The sequence below is a fragment of the Apaloderma vittatum genome, unplaced genomic scaffold (assembly GCF_000703405.1).
Source record: "Apaloderma vittatum isolate BGI_N311 unplaced genomic scaffold, ASM70340v1 scaffold6198, whole genome shotgun sequence".
Taxonomy (NCBI): Eukaryota; Metazoa; Chordata; class Aves; order Trogoniformes; family Trogonidae; genus Apaloderma; species Apaloderma vittatum.
In genome coordinates this window covers 21173-46070 of record NW_009732299.1, presented here as the reverse complement: position 1 = coordinate 46070, position 24898 = coordinate 21173, and the positions used below count along the sequence as shown (strand labels likewise).

General features: G+C 41.0%; 1 protein-coding gene across 1 annotated transcript; it reads left to right on the top strand.

The window, feature by feature from the left end:
- Positions 1-5446: 5446 nt before the first annotated feature.
- LOC104278478 (p53 apoptosis effector related to PMP-22-like) lies at positions 5447-21336 on the top strand. The gene is made up of 3 exons (XM_009875466.1): positions 5447-5769; positions 20569-20712; positions 20974-21336. The coding sequence occupies exons 1-3, from the start codon at positions 5559-5561 to the stop codon at positions 21186-21188; spliced, it is 570 nt and encodes a 189-aa protein (XP_009873768.1). The 5' UTR covers positions 5447-5558; the 3' UTR covers positions 21189-21336.
- Positions 21337-24898: the final 3562 nt, after the last annotated feature.

Sequence of the window (24898 nt, the reverse complement as noted above, 5' to 3'; positions counted from 1 at the left end):
AATAATAAATAATAAAAAATAAAAATAAAAGTGTTTCCATTAATTATATTCTTCATGGGCTCATCTCTGCAAGACTGGATCATATTTACTAGAAGGATTGGTATGACTGCTTTTTATTGATTTATGGGAATGTGGGCAACATATACTATTTTCCACAGAGATCTTTGTGAATACAGAATATAAGTACTAAATACACAGAATATAGGTATTGTTAAGGGTCAGGGAGACACATCGGAAATGAACATTCACCAAGTTTGAGAGGGCCCAGAAAGGTTTGCAGTAAGCACTTATATGAAGCCGTGAGCTTAAAAGCCAGATAATTCCTGTTATAATAATTTCCCAGGGCAGCAGTGTGCTGCCCTGGGAAATTATGACAGATTAAAATACATTAGTTGACTGTCACAATCTTGAATACACATCAAGGCATATAATTGGGGCCATTACTACCCCTTTTCAGTAAACAGCCTATTTTTAAGCTCTCTTTGTGTTAGCAATCCCATAGGACAAGAAATAATCAGAACTTGTAATGAAAAAAGCAACTTTGATGAATCATGATACTTGAAATTTGATTTCTCTTCTGATTGCAATAGAAAGATAAAACAACTTGCAAAAAAATACTCGGGAAAATCGTGACTGATGTTTTCGTATCAAGACAATAGGAAAAGTTGTAAATGTTGGTAGGAGACCGACATTTTTCATCTTGGCCTGCTTCGCAAATCAATTCCATATCAAATTTTTAAAACTGAAGAGATCATTTCCATATAGCATTTTGGCTTCAGTGAAACCCTACTTCTGGCTGGAGAACCTCAAAGTGAAAATTCATGGCTGAAACTCTTTAAAGATATGTCTGGTATGCATGTCTTATCTGTAAATCTCCAAGTGCTTAAAGAAGTAGCTGGTGCTGTTCTCAACTGACCCATAAGGCACAGTGAATGAAAACGATATCTTTCAAAGGGAAATGCAAATAGCAAAGGTGTGGCGCCTGGGAATCACCTACATAAGGTTGATTTCATTCCTCTTCTAAGGCAGCTGAGTTATATGTTTTATGAAAATTTATTGTTATGATCCAATACCTAGGACAACTATTTAGTTAGCCTAGGTATACTGCAGAGAAGTTTAGGGAGGAGAATGTTGACTGAATGAATCAAACTTCTACAGAACATCTGGAAGAACTAACTTGGTATTAAACCTTCTTCTAGTATAGAGCCTACGCTGAAGAAACCATGTCCTTTGGTGAAAACTAGCTGAAAATTAAGTCCACACTCAGGCACACAAAGACTTTTGTGCCTTCCTAATTTTGTATTTTCCTAATATAGTCTTGAAATGCTCACATGAACAACCCTGGATGCAGCCTTATGTTTGCGACTCAGCTGTTAAAACTCGCTCTTGTGATAATCTACTGGTTTTGCACACATAGCCTCGCTAAGGAGAGGCAGAAAGTGCCTTTTAAGAGACATTTGTCTCATCGAGGCAGGCCTGCATGGCTGCTCTTGCTAAAAGTCATTACAGAACCCCATGGAAATTCTCCTCAAAGCTCAGCCAGAGAGCGGAAGAGGTCTAAAACCTCTGCAGAGCTTTCCTCCACCATGCGAGCCAGCTAGAAGGAGGCTCGGCAGCAGGATGGGGCACTAACCATTCCCAGGTCAGCCCAAGCATCACAGATGACCCTCAGTGTCCAGCCACTGTGGGAGAGTCCCTCAGAAAGGCCTAGTGTGTGGGAAACCGCAAGACCTCGTCTGGGTTCCTTTTTTAAGAAGGCATTCTTATTTTGCAGTGAAAGTCAGGTCCTTTCAAAATGCATTTCCAGTGCTCTGGAAATAACGTAAAGGAACTGCAGCTTGGGTTATCCTATGAACACTTTCGGTGTCTAAAAGTATTTTTCTACATGTGCTTACTATGGATGAAGTGTTAGTCACATTGAGAACGCTATTGCCTTGGTGCCCAGGTGATACAGGGTACAAGGAGTGACCACAAGGCACAATTTAGCCTGGGTAGGATTTACCTGACTGAGTTGCATCACTCTATAGGCTGTAGTTAAAAAAATAACCAAGGCACAGCCCTCTCTGAAGAAAAACAGCAGATTGGCATTATCAGAAAAAAGTGTCTATAGTTGTAAATTGATTAATAAAGAAAATAATAGTCATATGGTTTATGATAGCTCATGCAGAAAATGTTTCTCAGTTGCTCAGAGTGGTTTGTTAGATGTAAGACAGCACACAAGAGAATGGTTCATAAAACAATCTTAGCAAAGCTTTTAAAAAACAGACTCTGGGGACTTCTTGTTTATAAGTGATAGGAATATAAGAGAATGAAAATGTACTTGCTGCAGAAGTCATGGACATGCACCACAGCTGTCCAGCCGATGTAGATCCAGTCATTTATATAGTTCACCTGACCAGGTCAGCTGATTAAAGATGATGAAAATGTGCTTCCAGTCATTTGTTAGCTTTTTCTTCCACTAAGAAAACCATTTGTGACTTGGCTGAAAAAGGCATATTTTTAATTCTAACTCTAATCATAGAATGGTTTGGGTTGGAAGGGACCTTTAAGATCATCTAGTTCTAATGCCCAAAGCCATAGAATTGTTTGTTTTATGAATATTCTGCTGCTTACCTGGTTACTTCAAGAAGCAACAATTCATTAGCAGTATTTTCAGATGCAGAAAATGCACTACAGCTTAACAGTTTTAATATTGATGATATATCTTAATTTTCAACAAATTATGCTGGTGTTAACTGGGATGGACAATATACAGGTGATGGAAAAGGAGAACAAGTATTTGCTTTCAGTTTGTACACTGCAAAAGACAAAGCATACTGAGAGTAAGTCATCACTTCAAATCACAGACTCCTTAACAAAAGTTTCCAACCATTTTGCCATAGGAATATCAGAATTAGATACTTAATTTTTATGCCTTTGAATATATCTCCCTCTCTGCTGTTTCAGATATCATAAATTACCCTCTTCACTGAATGTGGCTTGTAGTTCTAAGTTATTTAAGGATGACAAAGATAGGCAAGATGCAGAAACGCCCGCGGTGACTGAACACTACTCATCTTTCTTTCACAGCATGACAATGTGTTCTGTGGTATCATCTCACAACTGCTAGCATTTGTGATGATATGCATTCATCCACAAGTGAGTTATAACAAAAACTGATGACAAATCCTTCAGTCATAAATTCCTTCCTGAAACATGGTTGAAAATGCAAAAAGCAGGGAAGAGGATGTTGTTCCTCAGCAGACATTGGCTCTCAAATTCCTGACAGTGCCTAGCTTTGTAAGGGATTTCAGCAACAAAAGTGTTTTCACTTGATTTGGCTGTTTTCTCTGAGAAAAGAAAAGAAGGCTGAGCTTTCAGTAAACTGTAACTTTGTGAAGGACTGAAACTTGGCAAGAGACTGGATAGAGACAGCTGAGTGAGGGCTTGGCTACAGTTCACTGCCACATGCGTGAGTGTTTCTGAAACCATCTTTTAAAAACCATTTGATATCCAAATCCATGTTCTCTCAATCTTTTGGGGTTTATTGTTCACTTTTCCACCTCAGCTGTGGCAACAGAAGAAACATAAGTAAGTAGGCATGGACAGCTTACAGGTACCAGGGCATTGCGGTAAGGGTGAGCTTCAAACAATACTTGTTTTAATGTGAATATTTTTAAAAATCATGCATAAAAATGATACACTGCATGTTATAGACCTGGTAAATGGCATTTTAAACATTATATTTAGGTTTACGATAACTGAATTTGTGGATGGCACAAATATGGACTACAAGAGAAGATACATAATATTCTAAGGAAATGGTGGTTATTTAAGTACACTTTACAAAAAATATTTGAGATTGTCCCTTATTTCCAATCCAAAGCAGCAGCTGAGGTGTCTTCATAGCTGGCTTTTGCTTTCAGCAACCTTCAAATTCAATGGCCAAACCTGTAAAAATGTTTCCTTTTCTCACAGACACCTGTTGAACATCCCTCATGGACCTCTCAGAACCACAAGGAGATTGGTTCATGGCCATATTATGGGGTAGCTGCTGGCAGGGTGCTTCAGCTAGCCAGAAATGCAGGGCTAGAGAACAAAAGGCAGAGCAGCCACACCACTGCTAATCTACCACCAGGCTAATAAGATATGTCTGATTAGAGATAAGGCGTGGTGTCACATTAACCCCTTCAAATTGCTTTTGTGATAGAGCTACGACTTGTTCACAAAACTGCAGATCATTGCTGTGAATGTTCCAGTCTGGATTTGCACAAGATCTCTTCAGGTACTTCTCTTGCACAGTTTGTCTATTTGTTGTAAATTATTAATGTCTTTTATTTAGGCCATTATTGATTTATGAATATTAATTCAGCAAAATGCTGTTTGCAATTCAGTATGGGTATCACACATCACCATGAAAGCTGCAATACAGTAGCAAATCTCCATGAGTAAATGAGGTCAGTACTCGGATGCAGCCTCGCCTGACAAAATCCACTATGGGAGCAAAGGATAATTTGCATCCTCTGTGCTTAACCGTGTTTCACGGAAACCAACTTTGATCTTCACGGAGTGCAGCTGCTTCCAGGTGTAAACCCATCTGGACCCTACCGAAATACGAGGTTGTGGTACGTGTTTAGTTCACAGGGAGAGTGCTACGGACATGGCTGTATCGATTCTGAGCTGACAGACAGAAAACTCTGGCCCGCGCTTGGCTGGGTGATGGCTCATCTCTGCATCGCTCTCACAGCACATTGCAGGCAGGCTCTGACAGGCCCCGGGCAGCGCACATTCAGCCAGAGCCATGCACGGGGTGTGCTTGTAAGGCACAGTTAAATCAAAGCTTGTTTTTTGTTCTCTCACTAAGGCTATATACAGACCATACTATATTTTTAATGATAAAGCTTGGTGTTTTTTATCCCCCTGCAGCTATGTCTCAAAACAGGGAGGGAGGGCAGGCACATGTTCTTTGTTGTCTTAGCATTATAGCAGCTAGGGGATTTTTTTTTTTTAATTGTAAAAAATAAGGTATCATTTTATTTTTAAATAGAGCCCAAGAAAAGCAGCTTTCAGCCTCCAGGTGGCAAGTTTCAGAAGCAACCACCCTCTAATGGAAACAATTCTCTGGCTTGCCTCATGCTTTCCTCTGCCATAATGCAAATCCCTCAGGAGATGGAAAGGTGTAAATACAGCTGTGAGATGCTCCTGCTGGTGGGGACTGGCAGGTAGGAAAGCGTTAAATGATGAGGGTAAACAGCAGCCAATTTGTTACCTAGTCAGCAGGGCAGAGAGGATCCCATAGATAAACCCAGCCTGAAAGCTTTTCCCCAGCTCAACTGGTTATTGCTCAGTGGCAGCTCTTACTCATCTGAATCTAGGTGGAGCTCTTTCTTTCCCTCCCTCCCTCCCTCCCTGTCGTGGCTGCCCTGATTAAAAAGCTTTTCTCAAACTGCTGCACACGCGCTCCTAGGTACCTGCGCTCACTTTCCAGGAGCTTTGCAGAAGCACCCGTTGTTACGTGTCACTGAATCTGCGGCAGAAGAGGCCATCCTTGTCCCACTAGCCTCCACCTGCCCCGGAAGATGGTGAAGTACGGCCTCGACTACACGCGGTGCAGATGGATCCTACCCCTTCTCCTGGGCATAGGCGTCATCTTTGGTATCATTGCACTGGCGGGAAGGGGCTGGCTGGAGTCGCAGACACTGCCCTACGTGCAGCAAGCGTCGTTATGGGAGAGCTGCAGGAGGCCTGAGCAGGGTGGGGAATGGACCTGCGAGTCCCTCATGAATTACGGTAAGTGCCTGCAAGGGTGGTGGGGAGCAGTCTCTGAAGCAGTGGGTCACATCTCTGCGCTCATCTTCCCTCAGCTCTCCTAGCTGTATCGCCTAATATCTGGCATTTGTAGATGAAGTTACGGGCAGCAGGGACTGCCTCTGAAATACATCAAGGCTTTTGTCTAACAGAATGAAGAAGAAAAATGCTCTCATCCTCTCACCCCCGTGCAGAAAGAAACCTTACTTTAGATGCTGGGATGCATAGTACAAAAACCCAACACATTGTAATGTATCAATACAGAAAATATTAGACAATTTAGGGTTTTCTTCTTCTCTTTGAAGAAGCATTAACCTCTTCTCACTAATCACTGCTTTTCAAAACTTAACAACTACTGCTGATCAAATGTCCAAATAGCAAGTTGCATGGGTAAGCCTGGCATTGGTGTGATAAGACAGTCTTGAGTGCCAGCAAGAAACGGGGAGGTAAAAATATAAGACAGTAGGAAGATTTTCCCAGGGAGTGTCAGGCTGCAGAATGCTGCCCTGAAACTGTTCCAGTAGGTGGGTCGTGTGAAAAAGTCTCCTTGTGATTATGAAAGAAACTTCTAAAAGATGAAAGGGTTTCTTGTTTGTACCAAGTTTTGGCTAAGGATACTATTAAACGTGTTGACCCAGGTGCAACCTTCAGCTTGAAAAGATGTAAACCACTGAGTCTGGGAGAATAGGCCAAGAGGAAGATCACTCTAGATGTGTCCTATTTATTTTTATTTTTTTTTCCTATATATCTGCTATTGGTCATAGTCTGAAGCAAGTTATTGTGAGAGATGGGCTGTTATCCTGAGCCAGGAGGAAATTTCAAATGTTCTTAAAATTTAAACTATTTTGAATTAAAAGCAAGAATATTTTTACTAAGGCTCAGAATTTCAGCTGCCCTTGTTGAAAATGAATGTAAAAGCACTTGCAGAAGCAATCTCAGGGTTCATTTATAGCAGCTTTTCAAAATTGTTCCTAAAAGTATCGTATACAGTAAAACTCTTCCTTCTGTGCACAAAATCCAGTTGTAACGAGTTAATTGCATCAGGCCTCTGTGAGCATAGGGCTTCAGGACAAGATCAACTCTATTGAGCATCACACCCAGTCCTGCTCTCAAAGCTCCTGTGTCAGTTGTGTGACTGGACTTAGATCAAGACAGCAAATTGGCCTCTAGTACATGCCACCAGGGAGCAAGAGAGAGACCATGATGCTTAGCAAAGGCCTCCTGAGTTTCCACAAAAAGTGAGGCATCCTCCTGATCTCCAGGTTAGGCCCTGTCTGTGTCATGAAAGCCAGCTTTAATTGGGCAGAAAAGACAAAGAAGTTTTACTTTGCTTGTGATAACACAAGAGGAGCTTCACCTTACTTCCAGGTTCGACGTGGTTGTTTGGCATTTCGTTTCCTTCTTATCCTGCCTCACTCCGATACACTTTAGTCTTGGCAGCTGTATGCACAGTTTCCCACTGGACAACATCTACAGACAAACCAAGGAGGTCATCTTCTACGTGGACTATCCCACAATGTGTGAGGTTACCGTGAATCACATCCACAATAACTCCAGCACTTCTTTCACAGAAACATTTGACTTTGTACACACATGCAGAATATTCTCCAGCATGTACAGTGGAGCATCAGCCAGTCCTTCTGAAAGTGTTAGAAATGTTGTTCATGTGCTGCATAACTGCATTGTGCTCTCAATGGGAGTACATCTGTCATTTGACCTCTTTAAGCCTACTAAATACCCAGAAAACCTAACCAAATACTCAAAATCCTCCCACACAAAATTTCCAGGTGGAAAAGGAAGATACGTGTGGGACGATGAAGTCATTTAGCCAATAGGACAATATGTAAAGCCTGTTTGTAAAAATTGTGTGCATAGGCCAAGTGGCAGTGAATTATGCTGCCAGGCTTCTGCCTCTGCAAGATTTCACCATTACAATGTACGTCTTGGCCATTGCAAAGATGGGTTACCTTTGATCCATAAGAGGGCTGTAGACTTGACCATTAAGGATGCAAACTCAAGTTACCACCCTGCTCCTTTCCAAGTTCTTCCTCAGACACCTTCTCTCCAGAGGTGGGATGTGTTGAGATCCAGTCCTGTTCTCCATTTCTTCCATCATTCTGTCTTTGTTCAATTGATATCGGATTGGGATTTTTCTCCTGGAGCTCCCGCCTTTCCTCAAACAAGGGTGCAGGTACCTGATGATGGTCTTGGAGTCCACCCAGAAGACCAGGCCATGAGACATCATCTCACTTGTGAACATCCAGATCTTGTGTTGAGCCTGATTCTACCTGTCTCAGTGCTGAAACACAAGGTTTTAATGATTCTGGGCTCACATTTATCCACAGTGCTCCAGAAGAGTCATGCAAAACAAGCATTCAACATCACATTCTGTGGGATGTTAAACTTTGTCTTGTGCCAAGCTAAACACAGTACTGTATAAACATAATGTAATTACATACCTTCTCAAGCACAGAGACAAAGGACGTGATGTAAACAGAAGGCACAGAAGTGTTTTGCATCTCTCCTGAGATAAACTGTCTCTTTCTCTCCTCTGTTCCACAGTTCCCATTTTGTTTCCTCTGGGCTTTATTCTCAGCTTCCCTGTCACAGGCTGGATATGTTTGATACCTGGTGTTCCTGCGGGGATGGTTTCACTGACATATGTTATACATGTGTATCCCAGCAGCTGCCAGCAAATATTCTCAACATGACTTGGACAGTGTAGCTCTCTAAATCCACCACACACATCTTCATCCTATCATAACTAGATATAATTGTAACACTTTTGCAAATTTCTCCATATAATGTGCAAATTCAAATCAAATGCACCACCTGCAGTATTTATAATTCCTCTTGAATCTTTGCTGTTTGGCTTAATATATGTATATACAAAGACAGAGTATAAAAAACCCAACATCATTGAGGTCGGTCAGATTGGAAAGGAAGAAGGTTGAATGTTTCATTGGTTGCACCAGTGGAGTTTGGAATCCCTGAACAGTTGTGTAACCTGGCAGAATTAAAACCTCATAGGGAAGACAAGAGACCTGTGCAATTATTTTTTTTTTCTGGAAAGCCAGTAGAGTAACTCTGCTGACACAGTTATCTTCTGTGAACACATCTGCATACTCTTGCAAGTTTGTGAAATTGGTGGAAAGCGAGAATATGAAGAGTTATACACTCTTCTCCAAGAGTTCAGATAATCTGGTTTAACCATATGACACTCATTTAGACTTTATCACAAGTCTTTTGCTTTCTGAGCATATTTAGCTCCAATAAACAGAACTTTCTGGGAAAAAATATCTTGTGTTTTAAGACATTAGAAATGTTTGGAGTTTAGAATGAGGGACTGAGAAGTGCAAACTGTAGCTCTGCAGTGTTCTGGCACTTGGAACAAGTAAAGGTCTCAAGCATCTAGCATGCCTGAACCTTTACAAATACAGAGACAAAGACTTTTTTTTTTGATAGATAATGAGCACAATATGGAATGTACCTGTCTGGGACATGGCTGAGCTTGCAAAGAAAATATAGAGGTTAAATCCCTTCATGAAACTGGCAGAGCACTCCTTTGTTTTTCTTGATTTTTGGATATAACGTCTCTTGAACAAGGTGTGTCTTGCAGACCTGAGACACTTTTTCAGTGTGTAATTTATTCCACTGAAGGCTTTGGAGATGTTAAAACAATTGTGGGTTTGGTTGGGCAAAAGTATCTGATTTTATTTTATTAGTCACAGTGTGATGCCCAGTACAACGAAAAACTTGTGGCCACACTTGTCCCGTCTTATCATAGATCCATAATATCATAGATTACCGGGTTGGAAGGGACCTCAAAGATCATCTAGCCCAACTCTTTAAGGTAAAGAAGTACAGTTTAAATGAGATGGCCCAGCATCCTCTCAAGCTGAGCCTCATTTTCCAACAAGCCTTGCAGCTCTTCCACGTGCAAATACTGCCATCAAAATTTAAGCTTCAATCTTAAAGCTCTAAATTTAGGTTGAAGTGGTTGGCTCATTTATGTGGTGCAAACAGATCTTAAGGGAAAAAAAAAGGAAAAGCCATTTCCACATGAAAAGTGGAATACAGATCTTCAATTATTTTCACATCATGGTGTTCAATTACACACTTTTCCTAGAATATGTGGAGGATGTAGTGGCTATGAAGATTAGTGAAAGGATGAATGATTTTGCCATCTGGAAAGGATGCATTTCTGTATCTCATCTTTCAGTCAAATAATGGGTAAATGTTCTAGCTCATTCTAGTTTTATTTTAGTCTGTGAATATTAATGCAATACTACAAGATAAGATGACTAGGATGACTAGTATAGTATGATTGTAATGAACAAAAATTATGTCAAATATGGCAGCAGATGAGTATGAGTATTTCTAAAGGATAAGACCAAGGGAATGCTGCAAAATGTTCATATCCTCTTGAGGAAAGAAATATTCTGCTTTAGTCTCGTAAGAACTCCACCGATTAATAGATTTTCTTACTTGTTTTTTCTATACCACGCTTTTGGGTCCAGGGAATCTTTTGCTGTGATGAAACACTATTCATTATTCTGGGGGAATAACAAAACGGAAATGACTTACTGAAAATCCCCAGCTAAGGATGAAGCAGGGAGGTACATGGTGCAGTCGGGATCAGTCTTTGAGCAGCAATGGACCTCTCTTGGTATTGCACCTACTACTGGCCTTGCACTGCTGGCCCCACCGCTCTCCCCGTGGAAAACTTCTCCAGCAGACCAGTGACTCATCACACTCAGGGCACAGGACAGACCAGACACCAAGTTTCCCTGTTGCCACACTGTCTATGGAAAGCTGTTTTGCCTTCCCCCACATTCTCATCACATCTGACAGCCAGCACCTAATCCCAGGCGTGCGGAAGCCCGTGCTTGCCTCCAGCTGAAGTAAGTGCCCCGAGCAGAGTGACGTGGAGATATTTCCAGAGGGATGGGCTGGGGCACGGCCCCTCTCAGCAGGGCCTGGGAGGAGAAGCAGGCTGTCCCAGTGCCTCTGTGGCATCTGAGGGTGTCTGCATGTAGGAATAGAAATGAAGCAAACAAGTAACTGTGGTTTTCAAGAAGTGACCAGTTCAAGTTGTGGGGCCTTTTATTGCAGACTTTCCCTGAAGTCAAGGTTCTACACCTCAAGGCTTTCAGAATTTGGTAAAATTCAAGTAGATGTGGAAAAGTGTCCTTGCAGCTGGGAAACAAAGCCTGGAGGAGGTTTTGAGCCATCATAGAATCATAGAATTGTCAGGGTTGGAAGAGACCTTAAAGATCATCTTGTTCCCCACTATGGGCAGGGACACCCCCCATTATATCAGGCTGCTCAGAGCCGCATCCAGCCTGGCCTTAAAAACTTCCAATGATGGGGCTTCCACCCCCTCTCTGGGCAACCTGTGCCAGTGTCTCACCACCCTCATGGTGAAGAACTTCTTCCTAACGTCCAATCTGAACCGATCCATCTCTAGCTTCAATCCATTCCTCCTAGTCCTATCACTACTCGACATCCTAAAAAGCCCCTCACCAGCTCTCTTGTAGCCCCCTTGAGATACTGAAAGGCCACAATAAGGTCTCCTCGGAACCTTCTTTTCTGCAGACTGAACAACTCAAACTCTCTCAGTCTGTTTTCGTAGGAGATGTGCTCCAGCCCTCTGATCATTCTCGTGGCCCTTCTCTGGACACACTGCAGCACATCTTTATCTTTCCAAGTAAGCCCCTGGGAGAGCCCAGAATGGTCCTCAGCTCTGTATTCAATGCATTGCCTGGATTACAGGGCAAACCTTGACTCGTTTGACACAAGATGAATGGAAAACAAAAGCTTGTTGCTGTTCCTGCTGCATTGTAGCATGGAACAGTTATATACAGTGATTGCCAGTAGTTTTAATGACAGTGTATAAAGAAGAATATCACTTCCTAAGTAATCAGTCTCCTAAAAAATGTAATATTACCTGGGACTAACCAGTGAGAAATGAGATTACAAGATTAGTTACTTAGTAACATAGACTATTTAATCATTATTTGAAACTTCAAATGCTGGAAAATACGGGTTCACTTCAATGTATATAGTAGCAAAACCATCAAAACAATAGTATATTTAAGGAACTCTCATGCAAGAAAGAATAGATTTGATTTTTCACGGGCTTGTAGGACATACTCTGTTGTATTAAAGAGATATAAGAGAACGAAATCAAGCACAGAGCGTTTTAATTATCATGGTAATTTTCATTCCTCATTTGCAATCACCAACATGCTTTCCCTTGTAATTTTAGGGTTTGTCCTTTTATATATTTAGTGACAGATTCATTTAATCAGACTCTTCTAAATAGTAGTTATGCTCTTCAGCAATTAGTTCTACAGAGGACAATTGCAGAGGGCATCCCACTTTATTATTCAACCTTCCTTTAATAATTGCAGTTGAACTGGGTGGAAAAATAGCAATCGTGTGGAGGGTTCTCATCTGCCCATCAAGAAATATGAACTGCTGCTGTTGAGAACTTTGTGAAAATCTTCAATACTTTGCGTTGTCAGGACCCTAAGTCCTTGAGAAGATACCATTCACACACACACAGAGGAGGCATCCCTACTGGAAGTGCGTGGAAACTTGTGGTGAAACTCTCATTTCTCTTCACCTCATCTATTCCTTTATCTTATTGAGGTAATCTGATACAGCAGGGCTGTAATAACCTTTCTGAATGGTGATGAGGGCTGTGAGATAGATTTTGAATTGCACCGTAGGTTTAAACAGGTTATTTAAGCAGGAAAGGATTTACACAGGAAAAGCAGTAAAACTCTCAAAACACTCTTTTTTTTTTTTTTCATATTTCCATATCGCTTCTCACTGATAGCTTGCACTGTTCTGAGAAACCTTCAACCTGTTGAGTCAGGTGCCACTACAAAATCTCTCATCAGTCAAGAACTCCCAGGAACATAAGGCAGCTTGCAGAGAGATGATGGTAGCCTATGTCCCAGAGGTTTCTGGCTTCCTTCTACTGCCACTAAATAACACTTCAGATCACACACAGTCCTGTTGAAGTACTAATCTGCCATTGAACACATTTAATGTCACCTATTATTTTGAATAGGCACATAGTGCCTAAATGAGGCCTTGAATGTAGGAAATCTCTGTGCAGGTAATGAACCATCAGCAATAAGCAGCAAGAGATGAAGACTTTCAGGATGCATTGTAAAAGTTATTTCATTTACAAGAAGATTAAATAGAGTTTACAATGTTTTTTATGAGCACAAAGTACAATTTCTGCTTATATGTTGTGGGTTTTGTTTTACAAATGGTGAAGTTTTTCTTCTAACAGAAAATTAGATCCAGGTTCACAGCTGCTCTCTATCAGAGAGAAATCCCCTAGTGCAAAAGGAGACTTCCAGCAAGGTTTCAGAACAGAGTTTCCTCACAGCAGGGAAACCATGGATCAAGAGTGAGAACAATACTTGGTGCATATGGAAGTGAGATGTAAATTCGGTATTCTTCAGCCTCAAATGGGCCTGGGAATATAAAACTTAAAAAGAGCCTTTTAGAAAGATTCTACTCTGCTGTTTCATTTAAAAGTCCTGGTTCATAGCCTGTGTTATCATGGAAATTGATTCTGTTTAATTCACATTAAATATTTTAACCCACATTTAACTCAGTAGTAGCTTAAGGAGCATATACATCTTGCTGCTCTGATTAACCGAGCCTATGTATATGTACTGATTAATTAATACCTTACTCGTTTTATTTACCTGACTCTCCCAACCCCCATATACACAGCCAAGTGTAAGTAATCCTGCTTTAATTTTAAAAAAGTAGGAGGAAAAAAATATTATAGCATTAAAGTCTACAAGACTGAGCTTTAATCCTGAGATGTTCTCAATGTACGCAACTGCTTCTGAAAATAATGTGAGATAGGGGTACTCCCTGACTCTCTCATGAGCAAACCTTTAATTCTGAGGCACTGTGTGCACATTATTTTTAAGAGCTAACTTACTTCCTTGGTGCTCCCTTTGATGATGGCTCTACACCCTCTGCCACTGCTGCTTCCCTAGCGCTAAGTAAGCATTAGGGAGCAGCCCTCATTAATACAAGATTTGCAGACGTCAGCTTCTGAGTCAAGCATGTACATGCCTGAGCTTATGATGAGATGAATTTGAACCCCTCCCTCCAGATATAACTGCTTCTCCCCTTAAATTAAAGTTGGAGTATCTTCTAAGCTGAATTCCTTACCTCAGTAAGAGAAACCTTGGATGAAGGCTCTACCTGTATACATTTCTGAGTGAAGTTTATGGTGGAAATTAATAGGTTTTTGCTTTAGAGAAGTTAAAATCCACTGAGCCAAATTGAGCTATCACTTTAGCACTAAGCTATAGTCAAGATACTGCTTTGTGCTAGTATATGGAAAGACATAGACCTGTTGGAGTGAGGGCCAGAAAAGGATCACAGAAATGATCAGAGGACTGGGACACCTCTCCTAAGAAGAAAGGTTGAGGGACTTGGGGTTGTTCAGCCTGGAGAAGAGAAGGCTCCACCTTATTGTGGCCTTTCAATACTTAAAGGGGTCCTATAAGAAAGATGGAGACAATCTTCTTTCTAGAACCTGATGCAATAGGACCAGAGGTGGTGATTTTAAACTAAAAGGGGGTAGATTTAGCCTAGAAATACAGAAGAAATTTTTTACAATGAGGGTGGTAAAACACTTGAACGGGTTACCCAGGGAACTGGTAGAAGCCCCATCCCTGGAAACACTCAAGGTGGTTGGATGGGGCTCTGAGCAACTTGATCTAGCTGAAGATGTCCCTTCTCACTGTAGGAGCGTTGGACTAGATGACTTTTAAAGGTCCCTTACATCCCAAAGTGTTCTATGATTCTATGACATACTGTGTTTTACTGTAGATAGCCTACGCATAAATGTTCTTTTCCTTACCATTGTCATTTAAAATGATTATTATGGTGTAATTATCCTAAAGTCTTAATCCTTTCTTATTTATATGGGACCTGCTACTAATCACTGAGAAACATTTGCATTTACATTATCTTAGTGTGAACCTAAGTAGGTTATTCTCTGCTTCCATGGTTGTCTCTTAAGTAGTGGCAAGCTAAAGACTGGTTCCTGCTCATATAAAAATGGCTTGCATATTTTGAGATAATACTCTGATATTAAATGAGAAATCCATGTTTACTGCCAATTAATTCTAAAGAATTAATGCCAGGGGAAAAAGAATGGAGTTAGCAAAAAGGATGCCAAGGAGAAGGACCAGAAATCTTGTATTCCACTCCAAATGATATAAACTCATACACACACGCACACACAAGAAAAAAAGAAAAAAGAAAAAGAAAAACATCCAATATTGATTCTCCACAAGAAAGATATTCAGAGAATGCAGTTGTTTTAAGACTGATCCAGATGCAGTGAAGATAGAAGCTCAGAGAATAATACACATCAAATCATGCTTTTGATATTTTTTCTCATTTTATTCTGTTCATAAATTATCCATGGCTAGCATGTGATTTTCGTCAACTGTATATAGCCTTCCTTTGAAATTTTTTTTAGCCAATAGCTTTCAGTCTGCACATACAGTTAATTTATAAGAAGCCACTTTCAATGGTTTGTGATTTATCTCGGCTGTATACAACCACATGCACACCAGTATTTCAATGATAGATGAAGTGATCAGCCAACACTTGCAGAGATTTTAATGTTCGCTTGTTTTCAAAAAGAGCACACGGATTTCCCATAGTCAGTATGCTACAGAGTTGTGATTTTCAGAAGACAGGATTTTGCACTGTCCAATGTTACACAGGTAACACAGGAAATGTAGAGTCCTGGATGACAGTGGCTTGCACATACACCAACTGCTTTTAACCCTTCAGCTGAGAAACTGGAATGTGGGTTAATGAGTTTGATGGGCCATCTTAAGATTCAAGCTAAAGAAAGCACGTGTTCTGCTGCAGACATGCTTGCTTTCACATGGAAACTTTCTTGAGAAGAACAAATCAAAAGAAAATGGGTAAAACCTGGCCAAAGCAGTTCGTTCTCAAAGTGAAGCATGAGCTCTGCAGAGTTCACCACACCCTTGATGAAGAAGAACGTTGGGTTGAGAAATCTGAGTGAGTTCAGCTTTGTTTCCAAAATAATGCTCTCTGCCTTTAATTAGAGAGATGTAAAACAGGTTGAGCTCTGCAAACAGCCTGGAAACATTCTCATTATGTACAACACAGTGGTGAATCATCACCAGGCAGATTGTAGCTCTTGTAAGAACTGCTTTGCAAGACTAGAGCTAGAACTGCGGGGGTTGTTTCCTTCGGTGGTATGACGGGCAACAGAGCAAATTCTTTGTTACGTTTTCTTTCCCTCTCTCCCTGTTTCTTTTGAACTAAAACTATCCTTTCTAAATCTGCTGCACAATTCACTGCAGTTGTTGATATAATAAAACTATCAGTCAGCAAGAACCTGTAGTGAATTGTTGGTGCCTGTGAGCTGGCAATAACCTGATAGTTATGTATTTAACTTCAAGCCGGGAGGAAAATGTGAAGTGTGTTCTTATTTGATTAGACCAGGAGAGGCACTTCTGAACTCTGAGGATGCTCTCAGAAAACAGAGAGAGACTCAGTATTTCATGTTGTTTAGAGGTGGTAGATCAAGAAAAACATGAGAATGTCGTTGTGAATGTTTTCCTATGTTTTGAACTATGCCATAAACACAGAAATTTGTATTTGTCAAGAAGGAAGTAGACTTCACATGCTGGTTTCAAGCATGACAGCTCTGTTTTGAAGGCACTGTTTGGAGCATGAAACACAGCAGGCTAAGGAAAGACTGGATGTGATGAAGTTTTGGCTCAACTTACTGCTGAGCGAGGAAGTTTATTTCCTTATATGCGAAGCACAGACAGCATTTACTCTCTGAGGGAGTAAAATCAGAAAGGCAGGAAGCTGGAGACACTCTTAATTGTGGATCCCTAATGACGTCTCTCAGCTTCCCTATGGCTGCAGCCAGCAACAGGATATTCAGAATGTGTTGAGACAGTGCAATACAAGAAGTAGTCATGCTACCTCTAAACTGAGTTAGCTTTAATAGCAGAATAATAATCCTGCATTATTACTGTATACTGTCTCAGAAAATTATTTTGCTTATAAGCAAAGCAAGCTCTGTACTGGCATGGGTGGGCCCTTTCCAGCCTCTAAATTATCTCAGAGGTCTTCTCACACAGCAGGATATTTTAGAAGGCAGGCACTTATTTTCAGCAGGTGACATCAGTAGTTGCATATTACTGCATTCACTGTGGGTAGTCTGACATTGGTCTGCTTGAAATAGATATGAAAATGTGGGTTCCTTTTGTCCATTTGGGGTAGCAGGATCTTGGTTTAAGACAAAATTGCTCAAAAAATTGCCAGCTAGGAGTTTTCAAGAGTGGATGATGTGTAGCTTCCTATAAACCCTTTCATAGTGTTCATTTGTGTTCTTTCAGCTGACAGAGGAGATGAAAAGGGGAGAAATAGAACTGACAGGCAAGTCTTACAGGATCCTGCTGGTATTCAAAGACACTCTTGCATAAACACACATTTCTTTTCCAACAAGCACATTTTAACTCTTAAACAGCCAAAACATCACTGTCAGTTTGAGGGCATTTTCCCAGACTCAGCTTGATGTCTTCTAACCTGCTATTCCCTCTGTTCCTGTTTTTGGTTTGATGACAGGTGGACTAAATCCTTTCAGCTCTCAATTGCCTTCTCTCTGGAGTTAAGTGTAATTTGAGTTGGTGTTGCACCTGTGATGATTCTTTGGCCTGGAGCTCACAGTTTTAAGAAAAGACTTTGCAATTAGAACAATTTATTTATGTTTTTGCTTTATATTAAAGTAAAACAACCCTCATAACACTGGAAGACAAAATATTTGGGACCAGATTAGCCATTATCTTGCCAATGTTTTCTGGCCAACTTAATTATTCTAATTCTGGCATTCTTAACATATTATACATCTTAGTTCTATTGGTAAAGACACTAAGCTACTCTAGCGCTCCTGGCTGGCAATAAAAAAACCCATACTGGATTCAGAAACAGTTCTTACTCAAATCCTATTGCCTTACTTGGAGCTGTGCATTGATTTTCCTCCAACATAGACTTAATTTTTTTTTCTCTTTTGTGGAAGTAAGAGTCACAAAATTGGCTGCTAGGTGATTAAGCAATACCTCCTAAAGACGTAAGCAACTTGCAACAAGCATGTCTCTTCTTGCCATATAGCCACTGCCCAGCAGGCTGGGCGTACACCTGATCTGCTTTCATACAGGCACAGCATTTGCAACACCACTTCAGGAAAAAAACGCGGGTGTGCCTGGCAGAGGAGGGAGATGGTGGCACGGGCAAGGTGCCACTGCACATGGCTGCAGCCACCAGTCACTGCCCCCTGGGCCCCCAAGCCCAGGCCATGCTCCCAGTGAGCTGCTTTGGGGAAGCAAGGCTGAACTCTGGCAGCCCACCTGCTGCCCACAGCAGTGGTGGTGGCAGCAGGCGAGATGAAGTCCCCACGTCTCATGGTGCCTTAGTGCTCTCTGCTGCACTCTCAGCCTGCTCTGGGAAAGGACACCCAGGAGGCTGGCACCTGCACACCACCAGTTGTGCACCTACCAGACAGCATCACCTCTAGTTGTCCTTGCCTTTTCACCCTTCTGCCAGAAGTTACAACTCTTGTACCCAAGAGCAGTGAGGTCACCGCTGCTGAAAAATGGCCGGATGCCCCTTTGTTTGTTGTTTCAGAGGGGAGGCAGAGAGGCTGGGGGCAGGAGCATCCTCAAGAGGGCAAACTGAGCTGTGGTAGTACGAGAAAGTCCTCTTCCTGGTTGCTTCACCTGATACTCACCCTTTGAAACTCTCCTTGAGGTGCTGCCCTCACACCTGCACCTCCACATTACACATTCTACCTCTGAGCCTCCAGTAAACTCTCTGAGAGGAGAGTTTGGGCTAAAGTACCGGGCTATAAAATGACATGTAGGTACAGCTTCGCTATCCCTTTCAATTTTCTCAGGCAGCTGTCTGTTCACAGGAAAAATACTACCGGCGAAAAGCCCTATAAGCAGACAGAAACTTTTTGGGATAAGGAAGGAAAAGGACATGACATAAAACTGAAAATATAACGTAACAGCTAGAGTGAAGCAGGGATCATAAAGCCAGGGCTGGATGGTGAAAAGCAAACAAAAAGGGAAATTTGTTGTGATGAGATGATGGGAAGAAACGTAGATCTGGAAAATACCAATCCATTTTTCTAGTCTAATAGCAGAGGTGCTGTGGGGCGAGGGGGCAGAGAGGTTGAGCAACAAGGTATCGCTCATCAGGGACTTTCATGCCTGCTTGACACTGTCCGGGGGTAAGGTAGGACACTTTGCATTTCATTCCTTGCATGCTTGAAGCAAACAAATTGTCAGAGTAATTTGGTATCAAAAACCTTAACTCAGTTCCAGAGGGGATATTTACTGAGCAGTTTGCACTGTCTTTGTATTGTAATTATTGTCAGAGTTACTTGGGATGTGATAATTTTTCATATCTGCTGCTGTATATATTTGGTTAGAAGCTGACAGCTTACAAATGCATAGTGCAGGCGACAGCTCAAGTCTGTAGGTGCCCAGCAGACCTCAACTGCCTACTCCACCTACATACACAACTGAAAGCGTCAAAGTGAGATGTTACACTCAGAATAGGAGACACTTTGATCTCTTTGATCTCTTGCCCTTTAAGACCTAAAACACTGAATAAATAATATTTTTACAGTTTTATGCTAGCACAATACACTTTGCTCTAACATGTCATAACATAAAGTTATATAAATTGAAAATAAAAATATTAATATCCTGAAGTAGCTTCTTAAAATGAAACAGCTCTGACTTTTGATCAAAAGCAGAAGTCAAATCTCCCTACAAAACAGATACCAAATCTTTAGCTCCGTTTAGGACATAGAGCTAAAAAAAAATGCTGTAAAGGCAAAAGCTACTGAATTTTGACATTTATGAGCTATTACCATACCTTTAAGTTTACGTGCCAGAGTGGTAGTGTTTGTACAAACTTTTTTTTTTAAGGTAAGATTTTAATTAGTTTCAGGGACAGTCTAATTCTCCTTGTCCATGCAAATGTTACTGGGTTTATGGCATCTGCTAAGGTAATGACATTTGTTATTGAAGGAGAGTGTCCGTTTCTACATCTTTACAGTAATTTTTGTCTTGATTCTTAATTGCTAAATCTTAAGAGGAAGCTTGCACACAAGCCTTGTTGTATTCTGTATGAGAGGTCAACATTTGCATTTTCATGCATTCTGCACTTCAGAGAATCAGAGAATGTCAGGAGTTGGAAGGGACCTCGAAAAATCATCTAGTCCAGCCCCCCTGCCAGAGCAGGATCACCTACAGTAGGTCACACAGGAACGCGTCCAGGCGGGTTTTGAATGTCTCCAGAGAAGGAGACTCCACAACCTCCCTGGGCAGCCTGTTCCAGTGCTCTGTCACCCTCACAGGGAAAAGGTTTAATCTAATGTTTTTGTAGAACCTCCTATGTTCCAGCTTGCATCTGTTGCCCCTTGCCCTGTCATTGGACATCACTGAAAAGAGCCTGGCTCTGTCCTCCTGACACTTGGTGAATGATTTCTTCTGGAGCTAAAATATTTGCTTATGAGAGGAGACAAAGCTCCCATGCTTCTTTTCTTGGCAGCTGACCTGCTTTTCACATTTGTTTAAAACTAACTTTTTGTTATAAACCAGAGAAAAACACTGCAGAGGATTCCCTTTTAATGTATCTTCCTTCTGATTTCAGCTTGGGGAAGAGCTGCTGCTGCCACGTACCTGGTTGGCTTTTTACTTCTAGTCATCTGTTTTGCTCTGGCCATCATAGCATTTGCCATTGACACCCTTCGGTTCAACTTCATCCGTGGGATTGGAGGCTTGCTTTTTGTCGCTGGTAAGGCAGCAAACAAAGTCAAGTTTAAGTTGTGCAGGTATATCCATAAGAGAACTGGTATTTCCCTCAGCTAATTCTATACTCAAGTCTTTGCCTGCGTGCACTTGGGCTCTCTGTGAAAAATAGTATAAAGTCTGCCAAGACGGTGGATTGAGTTTAAAATCCTCCAAAACATGGGTGGGTTTAGCTACAGGTATTACAGAGGCGGGCAGCATGATGGCTGTTAGCTTAAACATTTTTTGTTTTCTCCTGTTTCTTCAGCTGTGTTCTCCATTATGGGCCTGGTCATTTATCCAGTAAAGTTCTCAACTGAAATTGAAATGACGGGAATCAATATGTTCAGCTGGGCCTATGGCTTTGGCTGGACCACTGCCATTATGGAAATATGCTTGGGATTCTTCTTCTGCTGCCTTCCTAACTATGAAGATCAGATCTTGGGTAACGTGAAGCCCACATATTTTTACTCTTCCCCATAAGGAACAGGAAAATGTGTTTGTACCCCAGACATATCTGACATTTTCCAGAATATTATCGTCAGATGTTAGTAGACAAGGCTGGTAACTTTTTGAATGCGTGTAGAAAAATGGTACTGGCATTCTGCAATAAAGTTGTCTATTCTATTTTGGACCTTCAAATCTGATGTAAGTTGGTTAAGTAAAGTCTAAACGCTAAAAACCCCTTGTGTTTCCACACTCACTCCCATGTGTGGGGTGTATGTAAATTTCATTTAATTTTAAATGCATTCTTATTTCTAATTAAGTTCAAAAAAGCTTTTTAAACTGCCAATAAACAAAACAACATATATCATCTTCCTGAAAGAAAGTAGCTCACAAAAATCCCATTTTGTATATATCACCTTTAACCTGAAGATTTTGCACGGTTTTCAAGGAGCCAAATACCTTTATTCACCGGCTGCCAAAGCAGTAAATTAGTCAGCCAGCACTTCATAGCTTAGCTTCCATTTTTCATTCATTCATTCATTCATTCAAGCCATAAGGACAGGGTAAGAAAATGATAAGAGAAAGCCCCCTACTAGAACCAGCATCTTGACTTTCACTCATCTATGTGGAATGTAAGTATTTGTTTCCAAATATTTGTAAGAGTGAGCAAGGACCATCAGTAAACCCTTAAAAAACCTGACGTGCCATTCCTGGGGCCAGCACAGAACAGGCAGAGACAAGGCAGTGGGGATTCAAACCACCCCTATAACCTACAGACCTAGTTTGAAGAAGCTCCTGGTGTGGCTTTCTTTGTGGGTGTTTGCCTCTTATCCAGTGTAGAAGAGTCAGGAAGGACTTAAGCAGAGGTATGATTCCCCTGCACATTAGGGGTTAAGTGTGAGTGTAGGTATCAAACATTTTCATTGTTTTGCTGTTGATAAGCATTTTAAATTGGAAAGTGTGTACTGTTGTACATAACTGTAATACACATAAATACCCCTTACCATATCATACTAAGGCTTTCATAGAAAATCACATCATAAACCACCTTTCACATCTTATGCTCCATTGTGCTGTGAGCCTTGATATATTGCAAGCACTAAAGTATACTCAAGAATCTGCTGGTTTCTGCCTTGTTCATCCTAACTTTATAATGTTCCATTTCTCAAGTGAAAAATTGGATATTTTTTTCTGTGTGGAATGAGAAGTCTCATCAAAGTCCTTAGCTAAGGAGGATTATTAGCTTGTAACACATCTGCAATTTTGTAACTTTGTGCACTTTATTAAAAGTGTCCTATCAAATGTTCTTTACTGCAAAGAATGAGAGGTAGAAAAAATCCAGTAAAACCTCTGTGTAGCAAAAATTAGTATAGGCACAGGACTTAAACTATTTCTTTGAAGCAATTAACTCCATTCACTATTATGGAATGTCTTTTAACTTTGATCAATAAGCATGAGAGATGTATCAGACCACTGGGGAGAATATATGAAACATGGAATTGTTAGACAAAAGGTTGCAAATACATTAAGACAACGTTTCCTAGGTGGAAGGAAATCAAAATGAAATCAAGTTGAGAAAGCAGTTTGTATAAAATGGCTTGCAATTCTTTATGTAATACTTTCTGTTAAGGAAAAAAAACCCCATAAATCTTTTCTTTATGCTTATTATACCTAATAAATGATGGTATCTATGTATTGTTTCAAAAATGAGTCTTAGCCTTTGTTGTCCATTAAGAGTGGGGAAGTGTGGAAGGCCCCAAAGCCTCATCTTCTCAAGAGAGGCTTGGAGCCTTGGAGCTCCACCTTGGAGCACCTGGGTACTCTGGCTGGATTCTGAGAGGGGTGAGTAACTTAAAAATCCTTCATCACAACAGTTTATATTATTCTTCAATCCTATTCTGGCTGTGTCCCGAGGCCTTGTTCACAAACATGTGAGAATAGTGGACTTGTTTGGTTGTGGGCTCTGTGGTGTCAAGTAAATATGCCCACAATTCTGTGCTGTAACGCACATTTTGGCATGGAGGGTAACACACTCATGTTCATTAAAATAGGAAGCCAGTACGGTCCAGCTCAATGTTTTTGCTCCAATGGATGTAGCAATCCCCTGAGGAAAAATGGAGCTTGAGCAGCAACTGATTCTATTTATAATTTCCTTAACACTTGCTGGACGCGGACCCAACATCAGGAGGTGGTGGAAAGTGCACAAAACCAAGTTCAGGAGTATCACTCCAACTTTGACGAGAGAGCAGAATATAATTAAAAAGAAAAGAAAATGACCAGTGATCATCCCCCTTCCTCCCTCCTCTCTTGAGCTGCTCTCAACAGCTTCAACATCTCTCTCTCCTTCTCATCCTTAAGGTGACAGAGCAGTGTCAAGGCCAGTGGCTGTGGCTCTGCAGGGGGCAGCCCTGGTCCCCACTCCCTACTACCACTTGCCCCTTCCCAGGAGAGAGGAGGAGAGAAGAAGCTTTGCAGACTCCAGGAAAAGCAGCAGGGATCCTAGTCTGGCTCCCTGTTGCAGGACCGCAGAGGGAAAGGCTTTCTTTAAAAACAGGAGTGGGTTGGATGGGTAGCCAACAAGCAGAAGCATCACGGGGGCTAGAGCTCAAGTGCCTGCCTTTAAAATAACTTGCTTCCAGTCACGCCAGGTCAGTTCACCACAGATCTCTAGAGAAACATGTCCTAAACCCTGTGGCGCAAAAACAGTGAGAAAAAGTGTAGAACTGCTGTACAGATCTCAGAGCTGTTTCCTGTGATTCCTGTGACACAGGAGCATGGCAAAAGCAACGTGTTAAATATGACTGGTTCTTACAGTAAAGGAAGCTGAGTCCAGAAGCCAAGGATGTGCCTCAACTAGATTATTAACTAACCAGGCTATCAGCTAGCTAGATTATCAGCTAAATGACTAAATTGATCTCTAGCCAGGTCAAATAGATTATCAACTAACCTAACTGTTAGATTGACTTGAGCTAAGGCAGAATCAGAATGTTTGGATTTTCAAGCAAAGGAGAAATTAGAGGAAGAGAAGACTCCCGTTTACTTCTGCATCTCTGTTTGACAGGGTTCTTGCTCCAAGCCTTGTCTATAAAAGAAAGAGGCACTTAAACACTAAAAGCAGCACAATAAAAGTTTTATTGAGCCCAATAGTGATGCTAAAGAGAGATCAGGAATGAACAGATGTCCACAAGATTTGTCTTTCAAGAACATTAGGTCTGCCACCACAACAGAGGTAAAATCTTGACTGTGAAAGGTATTGCTGCTGTTCCTGCCCAATTAAGAATTAGGGAAATATTCTTCACCGGAGAATTTTGTCTAATTCAACTATACTACTGAAAAGCAAGGGAAAAAATGTGCTGAAGACAAGTGGAATGTCAAGCAGCCCTGCAGGGTACAAATGGAAGGTAAAGAAATAATGACAACTTTCTACTGGTAAGTTATTATGTCCAATTTAATTTCTAGTGTTCCTACCAGAGCTTGGATAACGTGGACATCTTGATCTTTTCGATTTTCTCTGCAAATATGTTCATATTTCACTATACCTATTTCAGGCATGTCCCATTTAGTCTTAAAATACAGCCTGCTTAATCAATAATTCAAATACAATCTAGTTTGCAACTGTATTAAAGTTATGCATATCTTGTTGTATGAACTAATTCTATGAGTTTTGACCCCATTGACATCACTTGCAAAACATTTATTGATTTTCTTGGGGCTGACATTTCATCCTTGAAGCACAAAGCCTTTTT

Bases quoted from the DNA above. Each gene is read 5' to 3' on its own strand.
- LOC104278478 (XM_009875466.1), top strand. From the start codon at position 5,559: ATGGTGAAGTACGGCCTCGACTACACGCGGTGCAGATGGATCCTACCC. The intron at 5,770-20,568 runs GTAAGTGCCTGC...TTCTGATTTCAG, and splicing joins CGAGTCCCTCATGAATTACG to CTTGGGGAAGAGCTGCTGCT. The intron at 20,713-20,973 runs GTAAGGCAGCAA...CTGTTTCTTCAG, and splicing joins AGGCTTGCTTTTTGTCGCTG to CTGTGTTCTCCATTATGGGC.